This window comes from Fulmarus glacialis, unplaced genomic scaffold (genome assembly GCF_000690835.1).
Source record: "Fulmarus glacialis isolate BGI_N327 unplaced genomic scaffold, ASM69083v1 scaffold10177, whole genome shotgun sequence".
NCBI lineage: Eukaryota > Metazoa > Chordata > Aves > Procellariiformes > Procellariidae > Fulmarus > Fulmarus glacialis.
This window is the reverse complement of record NW_009222599.1, coordinates 31,173-45,588: the sequence shown is the minus strand read 5'-3', so window position 1 is coordinate 45,588 and position 14,416 is coordinate 31,173. Positions and strand designations below refer to the sequence as shown.

At 44.8% G+C, this 14,416-nt stretch overlaps 1 protein-coding gene across 1 annotated transcript; it reads left to right on the top strand.

Annotated features, from left to right (window-relative positions):
• Positions 1–299: 299 nt before the first annotated feature.
• On the top strand, positions 300–1,488 carry LOC104079455 (phosphoinositide 3-kinase adapter protein 1-like). Its single transcript, XM_009581499.1, has 2 exons — positions 300–336; positions 968–1,488. Exons 1-2 carry the CDS (start codon positions 300–302, stop codon positions 1,486–1,488), a joined length of 558 nt encoding a protein of 185 aa, XP_009579794.1.
• Positions 1,489–14,416: the final 12,928 nt, after the last annotated feature.

Here is a 14,416-nt window from a genome sequence, read left to right as displayed (position 1 = left end):
TCATGTGATGCTGGTTCAGTCTGCATGTGATCTTCTTACCAAGCTGGAAACAGTTTTAAAAGTGCTTTCATTCCAGAGCACAGAAGTGCAGGAGTGTGTAGGTAGGAGCTGTCTCTAGAGAATTATGGAGTAAGTCAACTTTGGCGACCATATTTTGGGCTGTGTTATGGCCACCGCTATTGTATTAGTTCTTTTCCTCTGAAGAGAGGGTTTGTCGTGCCAAAATGGTTGGGAAACCTTTGTATGACAGTTCTAGGGAAAGGACTCTAACACAGGCTTGCAAAGTATCTGAAGCCGGAATGATAGGATTGCTGCGCAGCGAGCACCAGGGCTGGCGTACCCTTCAGTTGCACACATACTTTGCAGGCAGTTTGCTTTCTGCTGCAATGAGAGCTTGGTCTAGCACCATGGAAGCCATAGTGACTTCCTGTAAGCATTGAGGGACTTCATTTAAATGAAGGCGTTTCTTATTTTAGGTGTGCTATGTTTAGTGTATACTCCACTTGAGCATGTAATGGTCTGCAGTTGTGTTGCAGAGACCCTATAGTTGCCTAAAATTATTTCACTTTGCATGCAAAGGTGAACTCCCCTTTTCAAGCTAGTTTGTTTTGGAGGTCGGCGTTTTGTGGTTTTTTTTTTCCTACCAACATGCTTTAAATCTGTGAATCTCCACATGTGGTTTGTTTCATTTGCACAGGAAATTCCCTTCTTCATAGGAAGGTTTTTGAGAATGAAAAAACTGCTTAAGTATTAGTGGGGTAAATGCAAGTAGGAGTTCAACCACCCTCAGAATTGCTCTGTGTCTATGAACACCTCACTTTGGATATATCTACTGTTCTTTTGGAGTGCTTTGGAGCTTTGGACATGAATTATAGGGACAGCCCTGTGGGTTTTTTGCTTCAAACTGTGGGTCAGTTCTTGCTTTGAATTTAATCCTCCTTCCTGTGATCATCTTGCACCTGTACAGGAACCCCTGGAGGATATGATGTGCTGATTGTGTATGCAAGTGATGCCGCTGAATGGTGTCAGTACCTCCAGAACCTCTTCCTCTTTACTCGGCACGTTCGAAAGCATCGGATTCTGAGCTACCAGCTGGAAGGAGAGTCTGCCATCTCCCACCAGGAGCTGGACCTGTTCAGCAGAAGTCGGAGCATCATCCTTTTGCTATCTGCTGAGCTGGTGCAGAGTTTTTATCTCCCTCCTGTCCTGCAGAGCCTTCAGGAAGCTTTATGGCCCCCGTACAAAGTAGTCAAGCTGTTCTGCGGTGTTACGGACTGTGATGAGTATTTGACCCTTTTCAAGGACTGGTCTCAGTGGCAAGAACTCACAAATGATGATGAGCCTGATGCTTACCTTGCAGCTGTCAAGAAGGCTATTTCAGAAGGTAAGGTAGCAGCCATGGAGTTGTGCTTCCTGGTCAGGTGTTGGAGGAGGGAGATACATGATATTGTTTATCCTTATTTTAATACTGGTAATGTGTTTTACTGAAATAGAAATAGAAATAGAAAACTAAAGCAAATTGCACAACCCTTGTAAACTAGGAAGTTTTGCAAGCCAATTTTTCTATGCCTGGTCATTTGGTCCCTAATTCAGGAGAGATTACCAGTGACTCACAGAAAACTTCTGAATTTGGAGGTTATCTTAGGTGCCTGGTTTTGAATGCAAATCAAAAATAAAAACTGAGTATCTTTAAAGTTCTGCCAGTAGATATTGTGCCCTGCAATTTATTGACCCCAATCAATGGAAAATTATCTTTTCCTTCAGACTTACATTTCTGTCATACCAGAACAAAATAAGGTTGTCTGATATGTATTCTCTAGCACTGGGCCTAAAGTCAGAGATATAACCATACTGGCAACAGATTACCTTGTTACCTGTGATGGAACAGCAGAGATTAATTGGAGAATTGCACTGATGGCCTTAAAAATAACCCAGTCAGTCTGAAAGTGGTCACCTCATAACAAGCACAGAGGACTTACTAGCGCGGAAGTATTAACAGCTGGAGACTGCAGAAGCCCAATGTACTGAGTTTTAATTGAGTCTGAACTTTCCTAAACTCCAGAGAAATGTGTGGTCTTAGTTTCTGTTGAAGTGAAGGTGGAGAGCTCCAGGGAGTTGTGCTTGCCAGGATGTTTTTATGATGCTGCCATACTTAGGGTTACAGTGTTCTTTGTCAGCCTTAGCAGGATTGGAGTCCTGTGGTTGCATCTTGGATTAAGATTTATCTGTATTTAGTGGCAAAAATGAGGCAGTGCAGTCTTCTAGTGTGTCTGACGCTGTGCGCATGAAGTTGCTTTATGCCAGGATAACAACGGCAATAATCATGATGACAAATTTATCACAGTAAAAATAAATTTTGAAAGTCATGATCTTGGCCAAAACAGTCCCCCTGAAAAAAGATGACTTAGGGATTGTGCTGAAGATGGCATTCTCAGGTAACGAGGTCACAACAGATGTTTCCTAGTACCTTTTAAAAACCTGCAAAAACTAAAGTTTGCATCTCCTTTTCAAACACCCCTAAAACATCTTGGTTTCCCAATGGATAGCCTGGGGCTAAAGCAGTCTGGCTCCTTTGCTTTCAGCTTGGAAGAAGACAGAAAACAGTGGCTGAGCTTTTGTACTCTGAAAAATAAAACTGACCAGAGATTAAATTAGCTTTTCAGACACTTTCTGGCAAAAGTAAAAGTTTAGTTACTGTTTTCCTCCAAACTTGGGTCTAGAGCATGGCACCAATATTTTATTGATTTTTAAATATACTATCCAAAGTTAGGGAGGTTTAAACAACATCTCCCTGTCTTACTAATGTTAATGGTTTTACTTAACATGTCCGAGGACCGTCAGATTTATTTTAGGCCAGAGTAGGAGTAAGTTCTAGGGTAGCTGAAGAGTGTGTGAGAGCACAAAGGGATGTTGATCCTGAAATCTCTTCCCGGAGCCAGCTCTCGCCAGTCTCTTCTAGCTTGCTGCATTCTGCGTGCGCAAGCACAACATGGGGCAGAAGAAAGACTCCTGCTTCCTGGGCTACAGGTTGAGCGGGAAGCGCCAGTGTCTCTGTCTTTCATTAGATGGACTGGCTGTAGTGGGAGGTTTCACGTAGCCAAGTGGATCCCTACTAGTGATAGGCTTTCACCCATCTCGCTTGTTTTGGGCGCATTAAAAATCAAAGAGAATCTGACATGAAAGGAAGGGGACAGGCATGGGAATGGATCAGCTAGAAACTACTCTGGATCAACTGCTTCTCTCTATAGAAGCTGTTTGTCACAGGGAAGCACGCAAAATCTGATTTTTATGCTCCTGTCCTGGTTTCGGCTGGGATAGAGTTAATTTTCTTCCTAGTAGTTGGTGTAGTGCTGTGTTTTGGATTTAGTATGAGAATAATGTTGATAACATTATGATAACTAATGTTTTAGTTGTTGCTAAGTAATGTTTACACTAGTCAAGGACTTTTCAGCTTCCCATGCTCGGCCAGGTGCACAAGAAGCTGGGAGGGAGCACAGTCAGGACATCTGACCCAACTGACCCATGGGGTATTCCATACCATATGGCGTCATGCTCAGTATGGGGGGGAAGTATGCTTCTGGGGGAAGAAGAAGGAAGGGAGGGACGTTTGGGAGTGATGGCGATTGTCTTCCCACGGAACCGTTATGCGTGATGGAGTCCTGCTTTCCTGGAGATGGCTGAACACCTGCCTGCCGATGGGAAGCAGTGAATGAATTACTTGTTTTGCTTCGCTTGCACGCGGGGCTTTTGCTTTCCCTATTAAACTGTCTTTATCTCAACCCACGAGTTTTCTCACTTTTACCCTTCTGATTCTCTCCCCCATCCCACTGGGGGGGAGTGAGCGAGCAGCTGTGTGGGGCTCAGTTGCCGGCTGGGGTTAAACATATCAGCTGGGAAAGCATATCTGTCGGCAGTGGTGTGCTGAATGCAGAGCCTTGTCAACTAAAGAGCAGCCTCCACTCTCTTTGATGTTGGATGCAGTCAATGAGTTGTATTAAGCTGACCTGGCTCTCTTCCTCCGATTCAACAAGTGGTTCTCCACAGGTGAGCTAGCTCGCTCTCTGTACAGCTGGCTGCCCCTTGGCACACTGGCGGCTGTGCCTGGGGGACCTGGGTGCTGGATCTTCCCAGCACTTCTTAGCGCCTGCCGTGGGAGAGGGCAGAGGTGAGTCTTACTGGTAGCGCTATGCTGTCTGTCTGGGCAGTACGTCTTGTGAGCCTGGCTGTTTAGTGGGCTGGCTGCCATACATCTATGGCAAAACTTCTTTGGGGTAAGGCACTGCAGTCTGACTTTTCGCAGTTGGACGTAGAGTCCTTCTCCAGAGGTGTCATCTCTGCTGAAAGATAGCATGTGCTGAAAAAACCCTGTGCTTTAGGTTTATGTAAATGGTGTTTTGAATGGGAGATTGTGCTTTGGATTTTTGTTGTTGTTTCTACGTAACAAAAAAAAATCGGCTTATTTTCTGTTTTCTCACTTCAACAAGTATACATTGATTCAAACTGACGTCAATATATCTAGAAAATATTTGACTGAGAGAAAAAATGAGATAAAACCAAACTCATTTGCTGTGCAGTCTGCTGTAGCATTTTCCAAATAGTTTGGTACACAAAGATTCAGAGTTTCTGGACTTCTGTTGCTGCTATGGGAGCCCTACCTCATGTGAGCTGTCAGCTGCATGCAAGAGTTGCGTAATGTCAGGCTGTTTGTTCATGCACATCAGAGCAGTTGCCAAGGTAAGCCATCCGCTGTCACTCTTGACTCTTGCGAAGGAGGAACCTACTTAAGATAGGCTGGTTTCATGGCAAAAGTATTTGGATGAATGTATTGGATCCTACCTCTGTGTGGGAAAAAAAATGACTAGGTGACCTCTTCCATCGTGTGATTCTACAGACCAAGTTTTTTGAATGGTCTCAAATGCAAATGTTCTGATTCTTCCTCTGAAGAGAAGACAACCCCAGGTGTACATAGTTCCCTTTTTGGGTGAAACTGTGAAAACTTTCTTCTTGGTTGGTAATAAAAAATTAGCATCTGCCTTATAGTTTGATTGCAGCCAACCCCAGCATGGGTGACTTAAAGTACAAGTGTTTGTGACAGCAGACCTTTCCCATAGAGAGAGACAGCCTGTGCTCTGCTCCCAGGACTTAATTGTCAGGATTTTAGGTGAAGGATTTGAGGTCAGGAGCTCTTAGAAGGTCTCAGTTAAGTCCATTCTCTACACCAGACTGAACTTTTCCTGAGTAAGGCAGCCCTCAATTCTTACAGCACTTAGCAGGGAGAGTTAATGACCATGTTTGAAATGATTTGTCTGGGTGCCTTCCTCTGGGAAGGTGTCTTCTCTCCACACGTGTTCACCAGTTCTTCTAACAGCAGTGTCAGCACACGTTGAAGAACTAAGCCTGATGCAAAAATGACCAAGCTTCAGCTTCCTGATAGCTGAATCCTCAGCTAGTGGAGCATATGGCACAGGACAAGGTGAGGACAAATACCTCTCCAGAGCCTGCACACTGGCCCTGCTCAGGCTATGCTGTTGCCTCTAGGGCAGCTGTTAGGCTGTGGTTTGTTTAGCACATCATGGGAACATGACACCCCCAGACATCACATGCTGAAAGCTATTTTAATTTTTATTAGTTTAGTACAAATTCAGAAATGAGGAAGCATTCATCTAGCCTTGTTGAGAACTGTGTGCTGACACTGACACTTGCTCTCTTGTAGATGGGGCATTTTTACTTCTACAGTTTTTCAATCCTGACAAACTACAGAAGGCATGAAGGTTTCTGTTTGCAGGCACTCCTGTTACATGTGGGGAGGTTTTTCAGGCTATGCAATAGCTGTGCTGAGGACATGGAAATGATCAGGATGGCACTGTACAAGCCAGCTCAGGTCTGGCAGAGTATAGGCACCAGGCAGGGTGCAGTGACCAGCCTGCTACTTAAGCCCTCGGGTCTGGCTTGTGATACCACACCATGCTGTGCTGCGTGCATTGGGCAGCTGGGAGTCTGTGCCACACAGTGACCTTTCTTTTCCTTCTGTGTTCTCAAAGCTCAGTTGACATCTGTTTTGTATTATGCACATTTCAGCTTCTCCAGTTTATTTCAGCCCCTACCTATGTTGTCTTGAAAAATTTCAAATTTCCTGCTTTAAAAGTTGATGTTTCCAAAGCATTTACTAATTTGCTTTGAACTTTCTGTAGCCGAGCAAACTCTTGCACAGAAAAAACACAGGGAGGTCAACATCTGTCTGAGATTGCTAAGGTGATAACTGAATGTAATAGCAGCTGTTAACCGTCCTGTTGAAGGGCAAGTGCAGCCTTGGCTGAGCAGAGCTTTCATGCAATGAAATGCATAAGAAAGAAAGATCAGTACCAGCAAACTTCTTGCAAAATAGGAGGGTCAGAAGTGGGCATAAGGAAGCATGTGGTGAATATGGAGGACAGTTGGCAGTTAGAAGGAAGATGAGAATTTTTCTGGAGCCCTGTAGATGAGGAAGAGCTGGAATGTTACTCCACCTAGTGAGGGGCTCATCGAGAGAGCAGTGAGCTTTTGTTGGGAGGGAAATGGCATAACAGAAACTGCATAAGCTGTTATCATTCTCCCTCCTGTACATGTCAAGGAATTGAATTAATTTCCTGGCTTTCTTCTGTTGCACTGGTGAAACCACAAATGAAACTTCAGAGCATATCACAGAATTGTTCAGATTGGAAGGGACCTCTTGAGATCATCTAGTCCAACCTCCCTGCTCAAGCATGGTCAGATAAAGCAGGTTGCCTAAGACCATATCCAGTCAGGTTTTGAATGTCTCTGCAGGTGGAGACTTCAGAATCTCTCTGAGCAACCTGTGCCAGTGTTTGACCACCCTCAGAGTAACAAAGTGTTTTCTTGTGTTCAGATGGAATTTCATGTGTTTCAGCTTGTGTCCATTGCCTCTTGTCCTGTCAGTGGGCACTATGGAGAAGCATCTGGCTCCCTCTTTTTCATTCCTCCCATCAGGTAGACATTGATAAGATCCCCCCGAGTCTTCTTTTCTCCAGGCTGAAGAGTTCCAGCTCTTGCAGCCTCTCCTCGTATGAAAGATGCTGTGGTCTCTTAATCATCTTTGTGGTCCTGTGCTGGACTCAAGCTGTAAAGGTAAAGTAACCTTGGAATAGGCTACTTGGAGTTTGCATAAGATGTTCTCAAGTGTGCCTCAACCCAGGGGGATGAAGCGGTAGTACGTGGGAGATTCCCTTCAGCCTGACACTTCTGTAATTATTTGATTGCTAACTTTTGCTCATCGCTGCCATTTAGGGCTAGAGCCCTAAATTCACAATGAATTTTTAAGTTTGGCGGGAGCTGCTTTCCTGTTACTTTGGGGGTTAATGATCAATGACCAATTTATGATACATAAATTCCTATTTGTTATGTATCTCGAGATTTCTGCTGAAAGGCAGGTTTTTCCTCGAGTAGCTCATTGGCCAATAGTGTTTCTGTGGAAGGGTGTCAGAGTTTGTTCATTTGATTGCTCAGACAAGCTCCATGTTAGGCCTTGATGCACTTATGACCTTCTGCTTTACCGTGTAACTATTTCAGGACACAAGCACAGTGAAATCCAGTGTTACCTGGTATGTTACCCTTATACTTGAGATGTCCTGAGGACTGACAAAGCAAATACCATAACCTAGAAGAATAGTCCGTGGCTTTTGTGGTTCCTTTCTTTTCCCTCCTTAAAAATACGTTAACTCACATTGAATACTTTTAAGGGCAACTTTTCACTGGAAACCACAAAAGCCACCAGACAGTAACAGAGCTGCACACTTTAGCATAGAACAGTGGTGATCTTATCTCATGTGCCTACTACAATTCATTGAGGTGTGGGTGATTTGTACTATACAGTGGCATTGGTAACTATTCCTCTGACAGTAGCAGCTACTTATCTGTTGTGCTGTGTCTGTTTCTGGCAGGTAGCACTTCAGTCAGGACTACTGTGTCAGCCTAACACTGAGACTTGCAGGCAGTAGTGAAGGGGATGCTATAAACTGGGAACTGCAACCTCCCTCCCCACAGGTCCATTCTGTCCTGTATGGGAACATGTTCCTACAAGAGGGAGTGCTGTAGTGTGATTCCCAGTGCCTGTGGAGTTTGCTGTAACACGTGGAGGCAGAACAAGACCTGAATGCTGTAGCAGCTCTTCTCTGTGCTGCTTGTTGAATTTCATAAAGTATGGCCATTGAGGAACATTAGATGCAGGAAGTAATCCTGCTAGGAAGAGGCATGACATGGCCAAGTACTTTATGGGAAAGTTGTGCCACCCCCTTAAAGGATACATCCTGGAAATAAAGCAGCCAGAAGGAGTTCTGTGAGTTAATTTGACATCCCTGGTCATCATCTTAGAGAAGGATCATGAAGCTATGTCAGATCAATGCCCCTGTGAAACTACCTCCTTAATCTTTGGCCCTGCAGAAAATGGGACCTGTTACATTGCTAGAGAGCTAATACTGTATCTCTGGGGCTCCAGCTTGTGAGCAGACGCCAGTTCATGCAGCTCTAACTTACTGTGATGTTCCTCTAGCCCTGCTGGAGTCTCTTCACTTGTCTGTATGAGACCCTAGATGAGATCCTAGCATTGTATTTTCCTCACCAACTGATCTCTTCAAGCCCTCATACTGTGGTCCCACGTCCTCACAATGTTCCTGAAGAACAGTCCCATGCATGCAATTGCCATTCTCTGCAAGATCCATTTTGGCCTTTAGGAGGTTCTAGAAACTGCAGATTGGATGTGGATGCCTGTGCCAAGTTTGTGATCTCTGCTTGCATCTTCAGAGTCTGTTTGGATATCAGAAGTTCAGTAAAGGAAGCAAGCTGGATATAGGAAGGGGCAGGACTCGATGTTCAGACCTAAAGGGACAGAGAAATGTGAAGCTGGGGACCATTTTGTGTTTACTTCTGGCTCTCAGTGCTCTGTGGAGGAATATGTTCTGAGTAGTCCTATCTCAGAGAATTATATCCAGCATTTATTTCTGCCAGCTTATTGGAGTGGCCTTGAAGACATGAGGTAGCATGATTATCTGCTGTACTGCAGTCTTCCCTCCCTCCCTTGCTCCTTTTTCTTCCCCTCTTTGAAGGGGCAAAATTAAGTGAATTTTTAAAACTGTATTTTTCTTTGTTGTGTTGTGTTGAAATAGAAGATATGCTTCTTTGACCCTGCTCTTTGAAGAGGAACGGGTGAGGTATTAGTCAGCCCTCTGGGTGAAACGAGAGTCCGCTTCATTATATGGGAGCTCTGCAACCTGGCTGGTTCTCACTGCCTGTCAAGGAGAGGAAACTGTGACACTCTTGCACAGGAGTTAAGGTTGAGAGAACATACTGGTAGCATGCCCTTCCTTGCAGATGCTAGTATGCTTATAAATGACTGATTCTGGAAATGCAGAGACTTCAGAGAGCTCGTTAAAGTAATCAGAGAAACCTTAACTAAGCCCCCAAGTGCTATTGAGAGAAATGAATGTCCTTATCCATCTATAGCAAACAGGATCGAGCAGTTGAAATAGTTGTCCCAGCTGCAGGATGGATGCATTGTTTGTCATCAAGGTGCTTCTTAAAGTCCCAGTTTATGCACATTAAAAGCAATACTTCACGGCTTGTCTTTCATGACAGTATGAGATTCAAGCAGTGCTAGCATAGGTGCATACTAGCTTTCTAGACAGAGACAATGAAATGATAGCCTGGGACTAATAAAGTACAGAAACTGGTGTGGTTAGGAAGCGTCGGGCTATAATAGACTTCATGCACTTCGCAAATACTAATCATATTTCTCTGTAGCTTATAGTTCTGATAATCTCCCCACAGGTTGCTTTAAGGTAATGACTAAGCCTAATTCTAAGTATCTGCCAATGTGAACTGCAAGGCTTTAAAACACCTGCTTAAAATAAGAGCCCAGTGACCATCACTGATGGCTTCTTCCAAGTTTGGAACAGCTGAAGTAACTTCTGCAAAATCTTTGCAGAAGTGTGTGGTCAAACCAAAGGTGCTTTACAGAGCACGTCTGAAGAGATGTGTGGGGCAGAATTCAGGTTGTTTCAGAGACCTTTGTTGTGTACTTGGACAGTTGTTTTGCTTCTAGGGTTGTGTTCTGTAGGATTTTCACAGCTGTTCATTATTACCACAGAACACTTTCGACGCGTTTTTCAAAAGTGACTTGAGAATAACAGTGGATCTTGAGTTTCCCAGGGGGAAGTTTCATCAGTGGCATAGGCTGACCTTAGCATGGACTGCTGCAAAAGAGAGTGGTCTGCCTCATTCTCCATCTTTCATCTGGCTGGATGATCTGGTGTGACACTGGACTGCAAGGGTGGTATCCCAAGAGAGACTATTTGAAGGAGAGGGAGGGCAGGACTGCCCTTTCAGTAGTAATGTAGCCTTAGATCTACTGAAGCCACTTGTAGAACCACAGCTTCAGTGAAACAGTGATCTCCTGGTGGGATGTTTCCAAAGCAGCTACCCAGCTCTCTTAGGTGGAATTCCAGCTTTGTGAGCTTTTAAGTGGACAGTCTTTTCTGTCATGCAAGTGTTACACATTGCGCTTAAATTGAAGCAAGGAGATTCTGCAAGAGGAGGCATAATTAATCAGCAAGTTGGATGTTCATGTTTCTTGCATGTGGTTGCTCAGGAAGACTTGAATCAGTGACGGATGTAATGTGATTCTTGGCACCCTCAAAAATCATCAGCCATGCATACGCTTTTTCAGTATGTGTTGTCTCCCCCTGGCACAGGTAGTTGAGGTGAACTATTCCAGCCCATCTTTCTTGAGGTTTTGGTCATGTACACAGTGTCTGTTGTCTGGGTGGCGAGAACCCTGCATCTTCCTCAGAAGCTCTTTCCCGTCTCTGTCCTGTTCCCGTGCACCCCAGCTAGTTCTTTAGGTTTATACACTTAATCCTGTCACAAATTGACCGCTAGTCCTGTGAGACCTTCAGGCTAACTGAGAGCTCAAAGAAAGTCAGATAAACTATGTTATCGCTGTGTCATAAGGGGGACTCCGCATTTCACCCCTGAGCTGGCAGCTACTGTCTTTGCAATAGGTATGAGTGAAATGTATAAATGTTCCTCCTCATCCTGAAGTTTTGGGACTGGCAGCTTAGCTTACACCCCCGTTGTCAGCTGCTGAAGCAGAGATCCTGGTTCTGCGTCTTGCTGACGCAGCCGAACACGTGCTCTTTTCCACTGGTTCTGCTGCGTGGGCCGTAGCCTCTGGTGAAAATAAAGACAAGGGGAAACAGGAAGGGGAAAGAGGGCTGTGGGGTGCAGTTGTATTTTAAACTGCTATAGCTCTTTCTCTTGTGAACATCTGCCCCCAGACGAATGCACAGATTTTTTTTTTTTTTTTTTTTTTTGCAGCTCAGCAGACTCACTAAGCCAGGATAACACTCTGGAGTGAGGTGTGTGTTTGAGCTGAAACAAAGTCTTTTCTGGACAAGTAACAGCCCTGTAGGGGCAGTGTTGGTACTCGTGTGCTTTATTAGGTAGCAGAAGAAGATACTTCTTCTCCAGGACTATGCAAGGTCATGTGATGAGGTTTCTAAGAGCAGAATTGGACACAGTCTCAGAACAATATTCTGTGGGGTCTGTATTTGGGGAATGTCTGTCTGTTACTGGGGTTGGAGAAAAACCTGTGCTGGATTCAGACTGCGTGCTTTCCCTGATATTTTGCACGTTGCAGCTGTAAGAGTCACTGTTATGTCAGGTGCATCCAGTTCTTTACATTAAAGGTCCTGCTCTCAGCTCAGGGCTGCTAGTCAAAGAACAAGAGCTATAAGTTTGGAAGAGTTTTGCAGGAGGTCACCAATTGCAATTTCCTCTTTAATCTGGGATAGGATTACTGAGTGTTGTCTTGTCATCCTGGGGAAATTGCTGACCTTCTGTGAAACTTCCCTGTGCGTAGATCTTTGTGGATGGTGTCTTCATGCAACCTGCAGTATTACAGACCAAGAGTGTACCTTCCTGAGCTACTGAGAAAGAGGGGGCCGCAGACCAGTGATCCCAAACTGAACTACAGGACCCCATCCAGTAGTCATCTGCAGTCAAGGCAGAGGAGGCTTAGGAGCATTGCTGGGGCAGATGATGTGTGGTAGGCAGTTTCCCAGCTGTTACCTGTGTGGCACTGTATCCATGACAAGAATTCCAGAGGGGTGTTAATCCAGTTCCCATTTCCATCAGTTGCTAATGCAGGAAGGACTTCCCATCTGGGATTCCTAACCGTGCTTCTGCACATCAGGAAATGTCATGTGAGGTGCCATGGTTACATGCATCAGTCTGATCACAGTTGCTTTGCAGCTGACTTTGCCTCTTCAGTCCTGTCTGACATTAATAATGAGTGTCAGGAATAATTAAAAACTGACCCCAGCCCAAGTAGCCAACCGGAAGTTACTGACATTTGTCTCTAAACTGGAATATTCCCACAGAAGGTACCTTTGATCCTGTGGGTTACCTTCCTGTTCTCTGCCAATTCCCCATCTGCTTGAGGTTTTTATTTTACCACCCTTTTCTAGTGCCTGGTATTTTTTCCATATTTTTTCTCCTTGCTTTCTCTTCTGTGTCGTCTCTACTCTTGTGGCTTTTCAGACTTTCCTTTCTTAACCTCACTGTTCTCAGAACTATGTGCTGAGTTTCCTGTTCCTGCAACCCAAGTACGGTATTTGTTGGCCACTTTCTCATCCCTACCTTCCAGTATTTACAGGAGTTGCCCTTGGCGTTGTAAACAACTTTTGGTGACTCAGCTTTCTCCAAATCCTTTTCGTTTCACAGGTGAAATTAAAAAATGACTTGGAAGTAGCATTTGGGAACACTGAACCAAGAAAAATGAACAGGTTCATTCACTTGGGTTAAATTTTCATGAAGATCATGAAAGCCTTTTGCACTCTGCTGCAAAGACATTTTTCTCCTTTCAGTTACATGCCTGTAGTTCTAAAATATAACAAAGGAAACCTGTTCCTTGAAGTTTGGATGAGGTGTGCTTTGTAGAGGAACTGTGGAGTAGTGTATGTTTTTGAGTATTAAGGATATATATTGTCTTAATAGGTTACAAAGGTAAACACAACTTACCTTCTGGCTTCTCACAATTTGCTGAAACACTGGTGCTGTCAACAGGTCTACTTAACCCAGTTGTGTTCTTCGTAAGGATACAGCTTCCCTGAGAGAGGCACGAGTGTGTGTGTGCACGCTGGCTCAAGCAAAGCTTGGCATAGTAGAATACAGCTTGTTTCCTTGATGGAGGATGAGAATTAGTTTATTGTGACTTACAACTTTACAGGACAAATGAAATGTGAGCACTTTCTTTGTAGAACTGAAAATCTGTTTTTAGGTGCTATGCTTGTAGATGAGCTGCTTGGGGTGAGGGGCTTGGAGAGAAGGGGGAGATGTCCCATACTTTATTTGTTCTGTATGGACAGTTTTACAAAGTCTTACATTTTCCTGTGTTTTTTCTTCTCACCTGCTGCTTTTTTGCGTGTTTCTCTCTACTCTGTGGAAAGGGGAAATGTTGCTACAGTATAACCCGGTTTTGAGGGGTTATCACAAGATGTTTCACTGCTGAGCGTGTATCTCCTTGGTAAAGCAGGGGCTCTGAGTTTAGCATGATGAAAGATAACTTCCCCTGCTTTCCCTGACTACTTTGTCAGTACTTTGCCTGCTTCTGGAGTTGCTCTGGGAGACTTAATGTCCTTGGAAAAGGAGGCTGGCCAGTTGCAAGCTTCAGGAGCTCTCTTTGAGGGCCTTCCCTCTTGCTCTGGGTGCACTGAGGTGAAAGTCCGAGGCCTTGTGAAAGCTAGTTGTCTCGGCTGGTGAGCTGGTCGATGGATGGAGTGGGAAGCGTTCGCAGATGCCAGCAAGGAGGTAGTCCGCACATGCAGAACCTATAGGGACAAGCTGTTGCCCAGTCATGCCATTTGCATTAGTAGCTGGATGACAGAGTGGTCTGGACAGGCTGCTGACTCCTTCTGAGCATTCACGTGTCCTGTGGTGTAAGGGCTGACTTCTGAGAAACCACAGCTGTCGGCTCCATGCCGATAGTCCGTCAGCTTAGCCAGGAGGAAATGGATGACAGTGAGCTGCGTGTGCTGTACAGCAACAGGTCAAAATAACTGGCTGCTTCATATTAGTTTCTAAAGCTGCTAAAAGGCTCGTGAAGTGCGTTTTCCCTGGGCTTTTCCCAGGGGTGAATTTCTGCAGGGCAGTTGTGCGGGGAGCCTGGCAGGGCAGGCAAGAAGGGGCCGGCGTGGGGCTGCTCTCTGTAGCTCAGCTACTGACGCTTCCTGGAGGGGGGCACATTCTTCAAGGGGAAATGTGGTTGGGTTTCTTGGACCGCATCTCCTCCCCTTGCTGTTATTCTCACAAGTATTTCACAGACTGTCAAGTGTAGCCTTCATTTAAAGGGGAACAGAAAGGCCCT